Raw genomic sequence first — 16,751 nt, 5'->3', positions numbered from 1 at the left:
ACTGTGCACACCAAAAAACAAAGAGTTGCCTCATTGCCACCATGCACACCCCAGATGTTTACTTACATAAATCCTGCATGGACAACAAACCACCTGGTCTTTGATTTGATGTAAAACACTTTGAGTGGAAGAAGACAGAAGTGCTGAGCTTTCTCTCTATGTCCTATGACAGCCAATCCAAGTTTCCATTGCTTTCTTCCTCTTTTTAACTCCCCTTGTTTTCATATTCCCACAGTTAGCGCTTGAGTGTTGATGTACTGAGAAATCCCAGAGCCAACCCTGTCAAACTTAGTCTAAAACTGTGTAAGTATGTTGGACATAATTTCCTTCTCATAACAAAAATAGAGGCAAAATACTAACAATCATATCTTGGTGATGCTTAATGAGCCCTTTCGGATCCTTGACAATATACCACTAATATGGTGCTTTGCATCCTTTGAAACATACCAGAGTGGAGTCCTGGAAATAGTAACACAAAAGCGAGGCCGCATAGGCATCCCACAGTCAACGCAAAGAGTATGCTCTGTACTCTCTGGACTCACTGGTCCACAGCGCGTCTGCCAGCATACGTTTTCACCCCAATAATGCCTCAGCCTGATAATGTCACGTCTGTGTTCCTACCTGCACCTTTACTTGAGAATCGCATTGCAAGCTGCGCTCGTAGGGGAGGGGAGAAGAAATGAGAGATGAAAAGTGAGGTGGGTATATGAGTAATTGCCTGCCCTCCAGACACGTGGAGCCTGTCTGGAGAAGAGATACTGCATGGGCTTGGAGGGAGGTGGGGGTTGGACGTATGTCATCAATTTGAGCTCGGCCTTAATGTTTCAAAATAAAGACGAAACACCTTGCTTTGATCTTTGTAGCCTGTTCAGCAGACGGTCTGCTTAGATAACGATCCATGCCATTTACTGTAATCTTATCCTCGAACCATGTTTTTAATGAAGAGCTGGACGGACAAACCTAAAAACACACGAGGTTAACACGGGGTCTGATCGTGCCGAGGCGGGAGACGCACTTGAACATTTGAAGTGCCTTGAGTGACTTACAGCGAGTTTGAGGGTGGCTTGTTGATAAAAGGCTGTTTTTGGGATAAATGGGGCGAAGGACGTGCATGGAGGAATTTCGTATGACTAGTACAGCGACTAAGCAATTGCATGGAGCGCCTCGGGGGTGTGGAACGTGCTGAGGCCTGCTTCATTGACGAGACAAGCCCTGCACTTGGGGCAGCTGTGCCGCACACATGACAGCAGGAATGAGGGCACCATGAATGGCTTTCTCTGTGTGACAATGTCTGCAGCGGTCAGTGGGCAGGGAATGGTCAGTGGTCCCTGCTATGGACAGGCAGCATTGAAGCTGTGTGTGTGTGTGTGTATGCTGAGGAATTACTCAGGAATGTGAGGATACATGCCAAAGACAAATCATTTGAGTCACATTCAAGGGTATCTTACGCTTCTCGCCCTCTGAAAAAAATATCACAATCCCATCAAAAGGCTTGGCCTGAGAGCCCCACTGGATGGAACTAATGGAAGTCTTGTGCGTTGGCTTTAGCCTGTTGGAGGAGTTTAATTGATGAGATTTTTTCCCCTCCCAGGTGACAGCAGGGGAGGGAAATCTCATCACAGCTGATGAAACTTTGCTGACATATTTTTTTTACAGTGAAGGTCATTCATACAAAGATGTTCATCTGGCATTTTTAAAAAATTTATTTATAGATTTATATTTTGAAAATCTTTCCATACAGTTGAATTCACACATTCTTTACGGTCTCCCATGGTTGAATCCTAACTTGAGACGGGAGAATGCACATTGATGGTAAACCTTTGAACGGGTGAGGGATCTCAAGTTAGCATTGAGCCATACAGTATGTGAATAAAAAAAAAAAAATCACAGACATAGACACCCAACTCAGACACAGCTACAGCTTAATAAATACTTTACAAAAATAATGCAGGCGCTTTTTTTTTTTTTTACAACGAGGCACAAGGGACATGGTTGTTGAGAATGTGCATGCTAAATAAACATACTCACAAGAGGGGGGATAAGTAATGTACTGTGTCCTCTGTCCCGGCTCACCCCTCACCCTCCCCACCCCAACACACTCCTGAGGAATCTCAGTCTTGCATTATCGCACACCTCTCGGATTCATCAAACATCTGCGATCTAGGGGGATGAACAAAGGCAATCTAAACGAGACAGTCCTAGACTGATATGTTTCCCTTTTAAAAAAAATACAAAGTGAATTCTCCCTTTAGAGACCAAATATGAGATATAAGTGGCAACACAGTTACTGGGGAACATTTCAGACGCATACCTAAGGAAAACAAAAGTTTAAACAAAGCAAACATTTGTGCCCGTTTGGAAGGATAAGTCAAGAAAAGTTCCTTGTGGTGAAGTGAGAGTTTCGACTCTGCTGGGTTTTTGTTCCTCTTGCTTCAAAAGAGCATTAAAGTCATGCACCTCAGAGCCTAAAAGTTTTATTTGACCTAAGACACAATGTAAAAGAAAGGTTTCAGCACCATTTTTGAGGCTGAGCTGAAAATGGAAGCAGTGTGCCGCTTTCCTTCCACGCTACACTGAGCTAGAATTCCCTCGCTTCTTCAAACTGTTTGTAGTAGTCCTCATCCGGAGGGTTGTCGGGACACTTCTGTCCATTGTTTGGCGGCCGGGCCTGGTTGTAGCGGCTCCAGTCTCCTTTGCAGACGATCCAGGGCAGGATGTCCACTTTATAGTGCAAGTCAGCTGAGAACTCTGTGCTGATTAGGTTGGGCGTACCAGCCCCTTTGCCACGAGTTATGAGCTTCATGTTGTCGTCGTAGCAGCAGTGCTGCGCGGCCAGCGTCGTGGATTCCAGCGTCAGCATGGAGCGGATGCAGTAACGGGCCGTGGGCTTGTAGATCTCAAGTTTCTCCTTTGGCCCACTGGCATCTTTCCAACGGAAATCTCTGCGTGTCAGAGCGTCATGTACGTCCGCTGTGCTATATGCCACCTCAGTTGGGTAAGAGCAAGGGCAGCTGGGGAGGTCATTTGCCACCTTGGTCATATACTTCTTCAGGAAGTCGCTCTTGCAGTTCATCCATCGCTCACAACTGTCCGTGTCTGGAAGACACAGAAACACTATTACATTTCTTTCTTGACCCTCATCAACGATAAAATATGAAACCACGGCTGTGAGAAAAGGGTTTTGCCTAACGTGATGCTTTATTTTCACTGGCTTGATGAAGAACAGATAGATAAAGATAGCGGCACACGGTGCACTTCCTGCCCTGCTGCACATTTTCGTCTCTGCACAGTAATAGACCACAGGCTGAGCTCGAGGAATCCTAAGTGTGTGCAAAATCTGCTGCCAGATGGATGGACTACTTTTGATAATGCAGCAACATCTGAATGAGGGATAGTCTGCAACAGGATGAGTGGAGGCAGATTCTTACCAACACCAAAGAGTTCTGTGGCATTGAACTCATCTGTTCCAGCTAACAGGCTGACCTCAGTAGCTGCTGTCTTGAAGGCATCTTCAAAACCTTTGGAGTGAATTGACAATTAAAGGTGGATCAAATGATGAAAAATACAATATTCACTGACACAGTATTTCACGGCTCCGTGCTTGGAAGTGTGGACCTTACCTGGACAATTTGGCATATCACAAGTCCTGGACTCTGTGGCTGTACAGGCGTAACCACATGATCTGGTCCTTTTCTGGTTGCCATTTCCACAGGTCACACTGCACAGTGACCAGCTACTCCAGTCCCCCTCTCCATCCATGTCCAAGTCTGTATCAGTGGGAAAGAGTGAGCGAGATCCTCAGCTCTGATGCAGCCCACATGCTGAACTTACTAAGGCCTATTAGCATGCCTCACTAATAATAAGTGTGTGTGTGTGTGTGTGTGCGGGGGGGGGGGCACATGAAAGGGGAAGTGGAGGAGCCTAAAGTTCTGCTACATGCTAACGCACAGGCCTTAAAGGGACAGTTCAAGTTTTTACTTGCCCCCAGCACTGGGAACCAGCCTGAGACATGAAGGCTTGGTATCACTGAAAAGATGGCTGCCAGCGGGGACATGAGGAAAAACAGATTTGAGGTGTTTGACAGAATAGTCTAACGATGCTATCTTTAGAATATATCTGCCTTTTTATCTTGCCGTTAAACATGACGCTTGTGTCACTTTGTAAACCGCTCACCCTGCACCGAAGTCCAAGGGGGAAAATCTGCGTCTGCATCTATGATGAGCAGGTCACAGGTGACTTTGGTATTTGAAATCCTTTGTTCAGAAGTGACACGAATTGACCAAATGTGTCATTGTGACTCTAACTGCAGTTATTTCTGAGCAGATCACTGTAAACGAGACACACTGAGAACAGCCTCACTTCAATATCACCTACATCAGAGGAATCTTGCAGAATCTTGTTAATAACCTGCCCTCATATCGACTACGTCCATATTATTATAAGGTTTCTAAACAGGACAGTTATGATGATAAAATACGTTGTAGTCCGTTCATGTTGTAGGAAATAAAGGATGAATGAGAGTTGACCGAAGCGATAGCCAGGAACATTAAACATGGGCTATGGTTTGACTTAAAAGATTATAAAGTGGCCTTCCTAACCACTGAAGTGTTAGTACAAGTGGATAAAATGACTTTTTCCACAGCGCAGGCATTCCTGTTTGCCCTTGTTGGTTTGGGCATGCTACAACACGGGCTGGACACATACAGTCTGACAGTGAGCGTAAATTCTTCTGCGGCAGATTTATCTGTGGGCTCACGTTTGGAGAGTGTTGTGAGAATAGTGCGGCAGCCTAACAGTTCCTCTGCCCCCACTCCTGCTGCTGATCTTTGATGTCGCAATGAGTTTAAACTGTGTCACGGAGCGAGCTCCATACCACAGAAGAAGCCATCTCATAAAAGAGTGTTAAAGGCTTCAATCAGGGGCTCCCAGAGGCTTGCCTGGGATGAGTGCACTTATTATGGTGACAGCTTAAATCAGCAAATCTGCAAATTACAGATTCCACATCAGACTATGGCCATCTGTGGAAACGACCAGTGCCTCAAATAAGAGCATATGGACTGTGCTAAATATTCTACCATGTGCTTCATGCACTAATTTCCCTCTCACCATATTCGGCTTGCGCTTTGCTTCCTGTGTCAGTGCCTCCTCTCCTGTCCCAGTCTGCCGACGGCCGGAGGAAGTTGCTGTCCTCGCTGTCCTGACTTGTGGAAGATGGCGATGAAGTACGACGCCACCAGTTCCTCCAATTGGGAGAAGCCCAGCTGGGTTTGCTTTCTTTGCGGAGACCTTTCTCTGGTTCATGGCCCTCCAGTCCATCAACCACTTCAATTGTCACCTGTATTAGAGAACGTGTGTCAATAGGATGTGAATGCAAATTTGATAGAGATTAACCAGTGAAGACGCTTAAATAACACCTTGGGACTTCAGTTGCTGTGAAGTGACACTTTTTTTGATACTACGCTACACACAACATTAACCTCCTCCCCCTTCCGTCCTAACACATGTGCATCCCAGATGAGGGGGGACCACCACCCTGCCCCACAGCCACCCTCCCACCTCTTGGGCCCTCTCCACCTAAACACAAAGTTCAAAGAGCTACTTGGCCTCCTCCAGACCATGAAAGCCAGATGAAGCCCGGGATCAAAGACAACACCCCCCTCCTTCCACAGCCTCACGCCCTTGCTCAATTGGTTGCTCCGCTCTCTTCACACATCTTGAGATGTTAATACACTTTGTTCGTGCTGGGATTAAGCAGCGATGCTCTCAGAGATGGAAAGGCCCGCTCGCTGGATTAGATAGGAGAATGATTCAGACATGGCAGCGGTTACTCGGGCCATCTGCACCGCTGAGGGTCTTATGGGCAAAGGCTTGCCACACATTAACATAAGCTGCCATTTGTCTGACTGTTCCTGCACATAGGTTAGTGGTGAGGCACTGGTGGTTAGCGTGCTGTCACGATGATGGACGGGAGACCACAGTATGTATCTTAAGCCTTGCTGTGAGCCAGGAGGTGTGAAAAGGGACAAGGGAAGGAGGAAGGGGGTGAGAAAAATGGGGGTAGTGATGTGCACCAAACTATTCTCTCTCTTCCTGTTTGCTCTTCCTGTTGTATGTGCTTGAGTAATCATGTCTTACAAGTGGGTGAAAGCATAAAAGAAGACTGGCAGGTGCAGAGACACACATGATCACCTGTATGTTAGGATTCTGTCCATTGATATCGGCTTTGGAGAGGTCAGGGAAATTGTGCAGATCCAGGATGAACGTGCCAGCGTTGTCTCTGTGTACATTGCCGCCTTTTGCCCAGGGTAAGGCCAAGCGGTGTTCTGGACCAGACCTCCGGTCTTCAGGAGCCAGCTGGGCAGAGGAGCTGCTTTTTACATTTATGTTGTTCTGCTGGGGACAGAAAGAAACAATCTTTTAGTGAATAGTTGACTTTTGCGTCAAACAAAAGACAAGTTTGTTTGTGTCGCGTCACGTCTACAGAGCATGCACACTCAGTCACTGAGCTTCTGTTTACACAGTGTAAGATATCAATTAAACATTGCTTTATTGCAAGTTCTCCAGGAAATGGCCTCAACTACATGGAGCCCAGAAAGACGGAGCCACTAAAACAGTGGTTCTGTTTGCTTTAACAAAAATATAACGCATCTAGACGGAGTCTTTTTCCATTTTTAACTGAATTGAAAGTCCTGCTGCTGCTTCACCATAGCAATAGGATGAGGACGTATATAGCACGTTCAGGTCCCGCAGCTTTTGTAAGAATGATGGTTTTCTTGCACTGGGGTTATTCAAAGCAAACATTGCAAAATAATTACATCTGCGCTCTTGTAAACAGAAAAAAACATTCGGTGCTCCGGCTGGGGTTGTAAATTTGTCCCAAAAGGACCGTTAGGCCATATGTCCACTGTCAGGTATGCACAGAAGGAACAATTACTCCTCAGTTGGACATATAGACACAAGTAGTTGGCAATCGTCCATTCTGGGGTGGCAGAAAATAAGATCAAAGAAAGCCATCAATCATGTTTCTTGTTTTCTTTCTCCGTGTCCCCTTTCTTCCTCCCTAGTGTTTTTGTGGCCGGGCTGAGGCCTGAGAATATGGCAGCAGTGCTGTACAGTTGCGGTGGCCAGTCACAGGCAAAGTGTCAGCTCAGCCACATTGTGGTGGGACATAAAAGCCCCCAGTGGAGCTGTTTGTGTCCAGCCAAGGTGCACTCTGGGACAATATAGGCGCTTGTAAATGGAGAAGCACAGCACGGGAGGAAGGATTATAAATGTACAATGTAACTTGAATTCAGCCACAGAGGGGACAGTGGCTGGCGGCACAGAAATACTTCCCTATGCATTTAGGATTATACTCTTTACTACCCCAGAGACCAGACGCAGTTAATGTGATAACATGATGCAGTTTACAGAACTTAAAGACGTCACGTTTCTTAATGTGAGCAACCGCCATAATTACAATGATTATACGATTATGCGGCCATAATTTTTGAGGAAGAAGAGTCGATAGTTCTCTATTTTGTCTGTTGCCACCAAAATAAAAACCAGGAGGAGGTTACTGTGGATACGTTTTTTGGGAGAATTTATGTTTAAAATCATAAAATTTGAGGAAAACAATATTCTGCATCAACAGATTCCAATTAAAACCACAAATGCCTTTTTTCCGCAATCAAACAAATATGATCTCAGATTCAGAAATAGAGATGTCTTTGGCGGCGCAGACTGTGCATCAGCTATAAACCTCTTATGTGGAAAAACACAGCCAGGAACCTCTTTGGTTCTATCACAAGTACTCGGGCTTTGAGATGACCATACGATAACCCCGCCTTTCATGTTTGCTGCCTTCAGAAGTCACTCAGTGGCTGTGACTGAGCTCCAACATAACAGGGTCAGGGAGCGTGTAAACACGCGTATCGACATTATATTCCTTTGTAAATAAAGTGAACCAATTCGGTTGATTTTTGGAGTGCATTTTCAGGATTATTTTTTATTTGCTCTACCACCAGAAAATGGGCATCTGCCTCACAACTCACAGCCACTGAACACACACACCTTCTCTTGTTTGGATATCAAAAGAATGGGCTTTCATTTACAGGAGCTGTAATTTAATCCAGAGCTTCACATGCTACTGATTTCACCAAACAAACAAAAGTTTGCTGTTATCGAGCAAGGATATTCCTACTTTCTCCACGAGTTTGTCTTTTTAAAGAAAAATAGACCATTGCAAAAACAGTTGTGAAAGAATCGGGGAATTCTGAATTATCTGCTGTTGTGTTATAGTATGCTGTTACACACAAATTTGATTTGTCTAAAGCCAAACATCAAATGTTCAGTTTAATCCCACAGCTGCACTTGTGATGAGATTTCAACCAGTCTTCTTGTAAACAGAGATTCATGCCAGACATTCAGCAGTGATGCGCTGATAATGGCAGTGTGTTCCATGTCAGAATTATTTAATAAACTGCTTAAATCACATTCAAATCATCTCAGATACTGATGACATCAAGTTCAAGTCTACATTAACTGTTAGTTATGGGCTGTGGAAACATTTATGTTTTCACAAAAAAAAGAAAAAGAAGTCCGTTGCCCTTTATTTTCCGAACCAACACTGCAATTAAGTATATCTCAAATATATACACCAGCGTCATCCACAAAGAAATTAGAAGGATCCCTTTTAAACGTTGTTAAGTTTTTACGTTAAATGTATTTCCGCTGCCCCAAAGCCAAAGATTAGAGGCAAGATGCCACAGGAATGTGAAGTAATTGTCTCACTTTCTTCTGTGTCAAAAGGACAGATGCTGAATATCCCAGTGCAGTAAATACAGGATCGGTATGAAGAAATTGCCAGATCGTACTAAAATATCAGCCTTGAATAAAATACTGTTGTTTAAAGTAGCAGAAAAACTCAGGAACGGAGACATTTAAACTGCGACTACTGAGATTTCACAAAATCTGTATCCTCCAGTGTGAAGGACAGCGTGACTGAGGGCCTTTCTGTGTGTTTGCATGTCGTCCCCATGGGCGTGTGGGGTTCTCTCCGAATTAATGATTGTTTGTCTCTGTATGTTGGCCCTGCGATGGACTCGGTTGGTATTAGCTTCAGCCCCCCCCCACCACCCTCATGTGGGGGATAAAGCGGTAGAAATGGCTGGATGGTATTTAAGTAGAGCATCTGAGGGCATTGAGTTGAGAATAATGGAAAGAATTTACAGGGAACATGTACTACTCATCAGAAAGGAATGGCAGATGTTTAAGTGGCGTAAAAAAAAAAAAAAAAAAAGAAAGAAATCCTTCCAGTTCCCAATAATGTCGACATAAACGTGTCTTTTCCAAACGGCCCTCTGTGGAGTCTGCGTTTTCTTCTTCAGCACTACTCCGATTGTAACAGTGCACAGGAGTAACTCATTTAAATGTGAAAGAGAAATCAGTGGTGCTCCTCTTTGATGGTCGGCTGCTCTACAGTCCCTATCACTCATCTGAGCTCTTCCTCAATGAGGAACACGCTTTAATTTGGAGATCAAAAGTGACACATCGGTCCTCTGTTCATCTGGGGCCGCCCAAGATGTCACCCCCACTCCGAAAAGCCATGAATGAAACACTTGCCACCCCCTCTCCCTGCGCCAAGTGTCTCCTCTTCTTTTCCCGCTTCCCCCATTTTTCACTTTGTGAGGGCTGCTTAAAGGAGCATGACTCCATTTTCAATTGGAAGCAACTCAGGGGTCCTTTCCCCCCGGGAACACTGGCAGGAAATGAAGGGAGTGCACATTGTGCCAGATGCTTCTCACACCCATGTAGGTAGAGGCTGGGCAGTATGGTTAAATAATGATTAAAAGAAAAACACACTTTCAGATCAATGTCCATAATTATTGCGATAAAGGTTGTCCAAATAATTAGTGGAATTAAAACTTCTTATCTGTCTGGGACAAAACATTCAGAGCAATTAAAGCTGCAGTGTGTAACTTTTGTGGATTTGTTTTGTTGCTGAAAACGGACTCTTGTCAAGCAACACTATCAAACGTGACTGAGGGAGTGTTTGTGTGTACAGCAGCAGCAGTAGGCTTCACTCCTCAGGCTTTTTGGGTCACCTTGCTTTAGTAGCGCAGTATTATACTGTTATTGTTTGTCACGGCACAAAACAAATCACTTCCCGCATGCTCAGGAATGACGCCGTGAGAAACGAGATGGAAGCACCGCTCTACTGAGAAACACCGAGAGGGTGTGTGAACTCATGTGAAAATTGTTTGAATTTAAAGGTTATACACTGTAGTTTTAAGTATTTTCTATTTGTGTTGTTTTTGAATTGTTGCCTGGCTCTACATAAGAGGCGCAGGCACAGAATAGGTTTAATTTAGAGGACGGTGAATGAATGAATAAATACGGCGAAACTGTCACTTCCAGGGAAGCTCAGTGTCTCTGGGAGTCAACGTAGCAGTGGGCCGTCGAGGACGCTGGGCTGATGTGTGATGATTGGAAGAACTGTCTAAAAGGCGGAACCACGTTTTGATTGACAGCATGGTAGTCACTGTTATTTGCTTGGTAATATAGCCCATTTCCATTTGCACATATTATACAGTGTAGATAAAAACACTCTTACAGCATTTCCTTGTTCCAGTTGTTCGTTCATTCATTCAGAATTATTATATAAATAACTTACCCTGTTTCAGAGACCTGCCACTGCCCTACATGTAGATGAAGAAAAAACTATCCTCCCCTGTCGCATACCTCATACTGGGTGTTATGTGTATGTTTATTGATTTTATGATATTGAGAAGCCATAGTGAGAGGACATAGAAAAACAAGGAAACTGTGCTTTGAACCGTTGTGTGTTCTGGTGTGACATCACACTAAACAAACACTGCTGCAGAGAATGAAGCCTCCCTCCTGGGTCAGTGATGACAGTGAGCCTCAGACCAGGGAGACTTTTCACTATCAACTACAGGTGCATGGAGCCGCATCCTGTCGTTTGTCTCTCCATGAATGGTGTTAAAACTATGACACCTTGGGATGACAATACACCCCCTGGGCCGTGACAAGCCTGGCTGAGGGATTACATCACTGTCTTCAGTGGAGGACTACTGAAGCATGTCTGCACATAATCAGACTGAGCATTCATGGGCAGAAAAAAAAAAAAAAAAAAAAACCCATTCAGCGCCTGCCTTCACGTGGGGCACGGGTGAGTTTTTTCAATATGAGCTAGAATCTCTATGTGAATGTGGATGTATGACAAAAGCAATGCTGAAGTTGGAATGAGTGCCGTGTTTGTGTTTGTGGCTGTGGTAGTCTACATGTGCTCATACCCCTGGTCCGGTACAGTATTTGGCTGTGAGAAAAGAAAAAAAATTCAGTGAATTCCTGGAATATTTCCTCAGCTTTTCATGTTCTAATATCCAGCTGGACACAGACATGCTGCTGCATACACGCACACAGTGAAGAGAGAGATTACACTCGCCATCCTCTGTTGAGGTAAAATTCTTTCCATTCACCGCCCCCCCCCCCCCAGCCCCAATAAAGTATTTATGAAGGGACACACCATTCCAGCTGATATAAATACCCATTTATCACAGGGACGTGAAGACAGTATTTGAGCAGCATGCTAAATATACATCAAAAAAACAGCTGAAGGATATGCTTAAAAAAAAAAAAAAAAGCCTGTTGATCCTACAAACCCGTCTTAACCCCGCGGGTCATGATTCCGGGCTCTGCTGGAGTCTGGGTGCTTTATGTCCATGTTAAAATGGGCAGTTAAACCATTAAAGCTGTCTTTAAGTGGTGTCATGATGACAAATGTCTCCCTTGTTAATTTTTCTCAACAGGACCACAGCTCGGAGATGGCAGCGACAGTGTTGTGTCCACTCCACACAGACGATACGCTGATTGATATTCATCTATTTTATTTTTTATTGGTTCACTTTCAAAACGGATAAAACTTAAAGAAAAATAGCATCTAATTTATCATTGCTAAATCAAAAAAGGGCGTGGGGTTTAACGTTTACCTTGTAAAATCAAATTGTCATGGCAACACCAGCAACAAGGTATGTAACTAGTATACTGCAAGTTTAAATCTTCCTTACACAGTTTTGGTTTGACCCCCTGACTGACCGACAACTTTTTCAATCATTTGTTCATATTAATGATTTGCAAAAGTCATATTATTTTACTTTTATCATCCTATAATGTCTGGAGAACGTGTATTATTGGCATGCATGCGCATACACAAACAGTCTTGTTTCCATGATTCAGAGAACATTACATTGACTTACATTCATTTCCTGGAGACTAACCTTAACCATAACAAATAATAACCTTGCCGTAAACTCATCCTAACCATATAACATGTTTTTACCTTAAAATGTAATCATTTATGTTATGGGGACTTGCTTTTGTCCCCATAAGGAAGACAGGTCCCCATAATGTGACTGTGAAAACAGATTTAGGTCCCTTTGAAGACATTTGGACAGCCTACCCAATGCCTAATCCTAACCTTAACCTAACCACAATTCAAATCTTAACATCCCTAACATCAACCGGTTCCTCAGGAATTAAGTTCTGCCACATTAGGACCAGGTTTTCCAGGTCTCCATTAGGACTACTGGTCCTGACAAGGTCAGTTTTTATGCCAGACAATGTCCTAAATAGGTAACAAATACAAGAACACACACACAGGGCTTCAGCTCTAACCCTCAGCTCCATCAAGTGAACACTTGGATGACAGTGATGAGCCAATGATGACAGAGCAGCGCCTGCAGCTATAGCGTTTAACCCCCAACAATAGGGAGGTGTGTCTGGTGCTGGGGGCTGATCTCTGACCCCACCTCATCTTCCATCGTCCCGCTGGATCCCTGCCATTCCCGGGGGACACCCCAGGGAACACCCCAGGGAAGGAGACCTCATCCCGTGTGTATGTCAACAACCCCTAAAGTCTCACATGAATGGGTGATTTATATTACCTGGCTCCATTTGGCCTCATATCAAGGCCATCTGTGACCAAAATGAGATGTTTCAGATTCCAACTCTAAAGAAACCTAAACCATCACTCACCTCAGTAAGTGCTGTGTCCTGATCCAGGCTCACACTTACGTTCCCCTGCGGCAGCGGACTGCTGCGCAGCACCGTGATGTGCAAGGTAAGGAGGAGAAGTCCCAGGAGCAGCAGCAGTTCCGCCGCCAGCCGCACCATCCTTTTGACGCGGCCGCTCTTACGAGCTTGCGCTGGGGCCGGAGCTCCGACTCCGCCTCCTCCCGGTGCAGAGACTCCAATCTCCGGATCCGCCGGGGACGAGGAGCCGTAACACCACTTCGGAGCCACTTCGGGAATCAGAATTGCAAAGATGAAGGGAAAAGGGGTCGGAGGAGGGACAGCCGAATAACTTGGATGGTTGATCTGAATCCTGTTGATGTTCGTTGTGAACTCTGTGACTGTCCAGGATTTGGTTTGGCCTCTTTTAAAAGATTGTTTAAGCGACAGCGCGAGTTCGTGCGCTCGTGTGCCAAGTGATAAAGCGCAGTGAACGCTCCAGCATTAACGCTTTCCACTCTTGCTGCGCTTTCACCAAACCTCCGGAAAGTTGCAGCGCAGTTGTCCCGCGGTGTCCACACTCTCTCTCCCTCACACTTCGCTTTTGCTCACTTCCACTTCAGGCGCTTTACGCATGTTTGGTTTTGTCCACATTATGCACCATCCAACGGCGCGCGACTCGACGAAATCACCTCTGGAGGCACAGAGAAAAAAGAAATATGGTGTCCCAGTCTGTGCGACGGTGGAGTTGTTTTTCAGGAACAATAATCATCCATTCTGCTGCTGATAGTGAGCGCAGCGAGACCAAGTCTTGCTGCAGGGAACAAGTCACACAGCATCAACCCACTGGTCAAAAAGACGCACACGCTGTTCCTGATGTGCGTTTTTGAGGTGCTTTTATACTCTACGCCCCCTGCGCCAGCGCCCTCCCCCTGCTTAACTCTTTAGTCCCTCTCATCCAAAGTCCTCCCCAAAAACTTCAACACCAAATTAAGTTTATCTATTTTAATATACCTATAATCTATATCATGTATCATATCAAACATGAAGATATGTGTCTCTTTAACCAAAACACACAAACAGAACGTATGTTTCCCAATTTAAGATCATAATAATCCAGCTTGTAAGGTTTACATCACTATACTTAGTCATTTTATTTATTTAAAAAAGGGACAGTGCACATTCAAATGTTCATGTATTCACGCGTTTTACCAGATTTGAGCAAAACTAGGATTTTTCTGCCCTGAGGAAATGATAGATGGGACCATAGATTAACACCATTATCAGGGCAATGTGCAACTTTTAATCCACTTAATGTTAATGCTCTTCAAGTCTTAAATCTGAATTTTGAAACAGATTACAGTCAAATAATTTCGACATATGGAAACCAAATAAGCAAATAAGACTCATTCTTTGGCTATTCCAATAAAAATACACAAAACACTATTGTTGTGATATAAATAAAATAACAATGACAAGTGAGACCTTTTATACCTGCAGTCACTTGATTTTGCTCTACAATCATTAATAGAAGTCCTTTAAAGTTGCATTCAAACAGTACTTTGTTGAAACTTTGAACCATATATGTTTAGGTTTGAAATGGCACTGAAAAAAAGAACCAAAGGGAGGACTTTCTGAAACAGGAGCAATAACGTTGGTGGTCCCCGGAGACTGCACTGGTCTCACTGGTGAGTCTGAGCGCACTGAGCGCAGAGGAAGACGATGACCGGAGGCGCTTAACAGGAGGTCTGCCTCTCCTGTTGACATGTACAGCAGCCTTTTTCTTTCACTCGGGAACCAAAACACCAGACTGCGGAAGGTGCTGTGACACTTCACTAAAGCAAGACAAATGCTACCTAATGTGATTAAAACCTCGCGAGTCCTTTTATTGTCCCCTTCAAAGGACAGGTCGCTGTGTCAAATTATGCACCAAGCAGGGGATGCTGCTGCTGCTGCTGCTGCTGCACTGAACCATGAGGCACAGGGGGGAGAAAGGCAGTCTCTGAAACCTTCTGACACCTCTGAAGTCAATATATACTGTGTGTGTATATATATATATATATATATATATATATATATATATATATATATACATTACATACATAGATTTTCAACTATTAGTTGTGCAATAATGTATAATACTGCTGCTTATTTGGCTGTGCACTGTGCGCAAACATAACACATGCTATTTTATTTTAATTGTTATGTATTTTTTTTAAACTTATTTTGAACTCATACAAAAGATAAAAGACAAAAAGAAAGAAAAAAGACCATATTTCATGTTCCCCACTCACTCATTATTCTTTCTATATATATTATATTATATTATATTATATTATATACAAATCAGAAGTGTAGTAGCCTATTCACAGCAAATATATAATAAAATATGATCTATTATCTACCTAAGTTTACATGTATACATTAATACCACATTCATATTTATATGTTCTTATATTAAAGGCCATATTGCACATAGCTCTGTAAAAATCACAACAGTGGGGCAGCAGCATTGGAAATTAGACCAACGAAACAACTGAAAACAATTGAATAGAATGGTTCAGGGAGCGTGAGACATTATTTGCACATAGATTTGCCACCACAGTCCAGGCCTTGACCCTTCTGAGAATATTTGGTATGTGCTGAATGAGACTTGGCACCGGGATCTTAACTCAACCATAAATTCCCCCCCAAAAAAATCAGTCGGTGGAAAATTAGTTCAACTGTGGAGTGAAATCAATCTTGACGTGACAATGCATTTAAGCTTATCAAACCGATGCCACAGTGAACGCACGTCGCAATCAAAGATAAAGGCAGTCCAGATAGTGTGTGTGTGACACTTTTTTGGCTGAGCGGTGTATGAATAACAGACAAATCACCCAAGGGTCAGCTCCCTGTGTCATACACAATGTAATCCTTAGAAGTCTGGTCAAGTCAGGAACTGAAAAACTAAGAACCGCTACGTTCCCATGTGATGCCCATGTGTGCCAGAACACACTGGGAGTAAACGTAAGCATTTGTTGAAAAATGTTGCCAGACATCACCTTCTCTACATGAAAATGCCTCAGTTTGTGTCACTAATATCTGACCTATCGGGTCAAAAACAAACATCTAACGCTCCATTTCAGATTCTGTATTAATCAGAGGCTCCATCACAGTCTTCTGTCTTACCTACTTACTCCAGGCAAGTAAATCTGTCTTTTGTCTGCTTCACTTCAAAAATCACTTTCCAAAACAGAAAAATCTCCGTCTAAATGGGAACCAGAGATCATTGAAAATGGCTCGCCTGCTCTGGACACAGTGGTGGACATCAAAGGGGCGAAGCAGAGGATCCCCCGACCGAATAGCAGCTACATGCCATTCCAATAAGCACAGTGTATTTGGATCTGCAGTTCAAAAGAGGCTGGTGCAGGAAGGCAGGTCTCTGGGGCCTTGCCACCAGTAGTCTGGCTGCACAGATGTTTTGAATGCCAGCGCAGGCCATTTGCCACTTCTGCTGAAATGCTTGGAGGGAAGTTTGGTATAAAATGATTTAAAGGTCCATTGTGTTGTATTTAAGAGGGTTTATTGGCCAAGAGTGAATACAACTGTTTGTACAAATGTGTATTCTTCTCTTAGACGAAGTCCTTTATAGAAGCTTTACGGAAGCCACCACGTCACCCCGCCATGTTACGGACGTGCATTTTGCATTCGAATGAAGAAAAAAAAACCGGCTCCACCCACATAAACCTGATGCA

At 43.9% G+C, this 16,751-nt stretch overlaps 1 protein-coding gene across 2 annotated transcripts; it reads right to left on the bottom strand.

Moving 5' to 3' along the window:
- Nucleotides 1-1,688: 1,688 nt before the first annotated feature.
- Nucleotides 1,689-13,500, bottom strand: ism1 (isthmin 1). Of its 2 annotated transcripts, none has more exons than XM_058652426.1 (6): nt 13,039-13,500; nt 6,190-6,393; nt 5,107-5,335; nt 3,621-3,767; nt 3,429-3,518; nt 1,689-3,096 (listed from the first exon to the last, which is right to left on the bottom strand). In XM_058652426.1, exons 1-6 carry the CDS (start codon nt 13,174-13,176, stop codon nt 2,579-2,581), a joined length of 1,326 nt encoding a protein of 441 aa, XP_058508409.1. In that variant the 5' UTR covers nt 13,177-13,500; the 3' UTR covers nt 1,689-2,578. The 2 variants fall into 2 exon arrangements, with proteins under 2 accessions (XP_058508409.1, XP_058508408.1); XM_058652425.1 differs by having other exon boundaries at nt 6,190-6,390; nt 13,039-13,314.
- Between the last annotated feature and the right edge of the window lie 3,251 nt (nt 13,501-16,751).

This window comes from Solea solea, chromosome 15 (genome assembly GCF_958295425.1).
Source record: "Solea solea chromosome 15, fSolSol10.1, whole genome shotgun sequence".
NCBI classification, from domain to species: Eukaryota; Metazoa; Chordata; class Actinopteri; order Pleuronectiformes; family Soleidae; genus Solea; species Solea solea.
This window is presented reverse-complemented; position numbering and strand designations above follow the sequence as displayed.

Excerpts from the sequence above, each read along its gene's own strand:
- ism1 (XM_058652426.1), bottom strand. The coding sequence starts at position 13,176 with ATGGTGCGGCTGGCGGCGGAACTGCTGCTGCTCCTGGGACTTCTCCTC. Across the intron at positions 6,394-13,038 it reads AGGACACAGCACTTACTGAG|CAGAACAACATAAATGTAAA; the intron begins GTGAGTGATGGT and ends TTCTGTCCCCAG. Across the intron at positions 3,097-3,428 it reads CACAGAACTCTTTGGTGTTG|ACACGGACAGTTGTGAGCGA; the intron begins GTAAGAATCTGC and ends TGTGTCTTCCAG.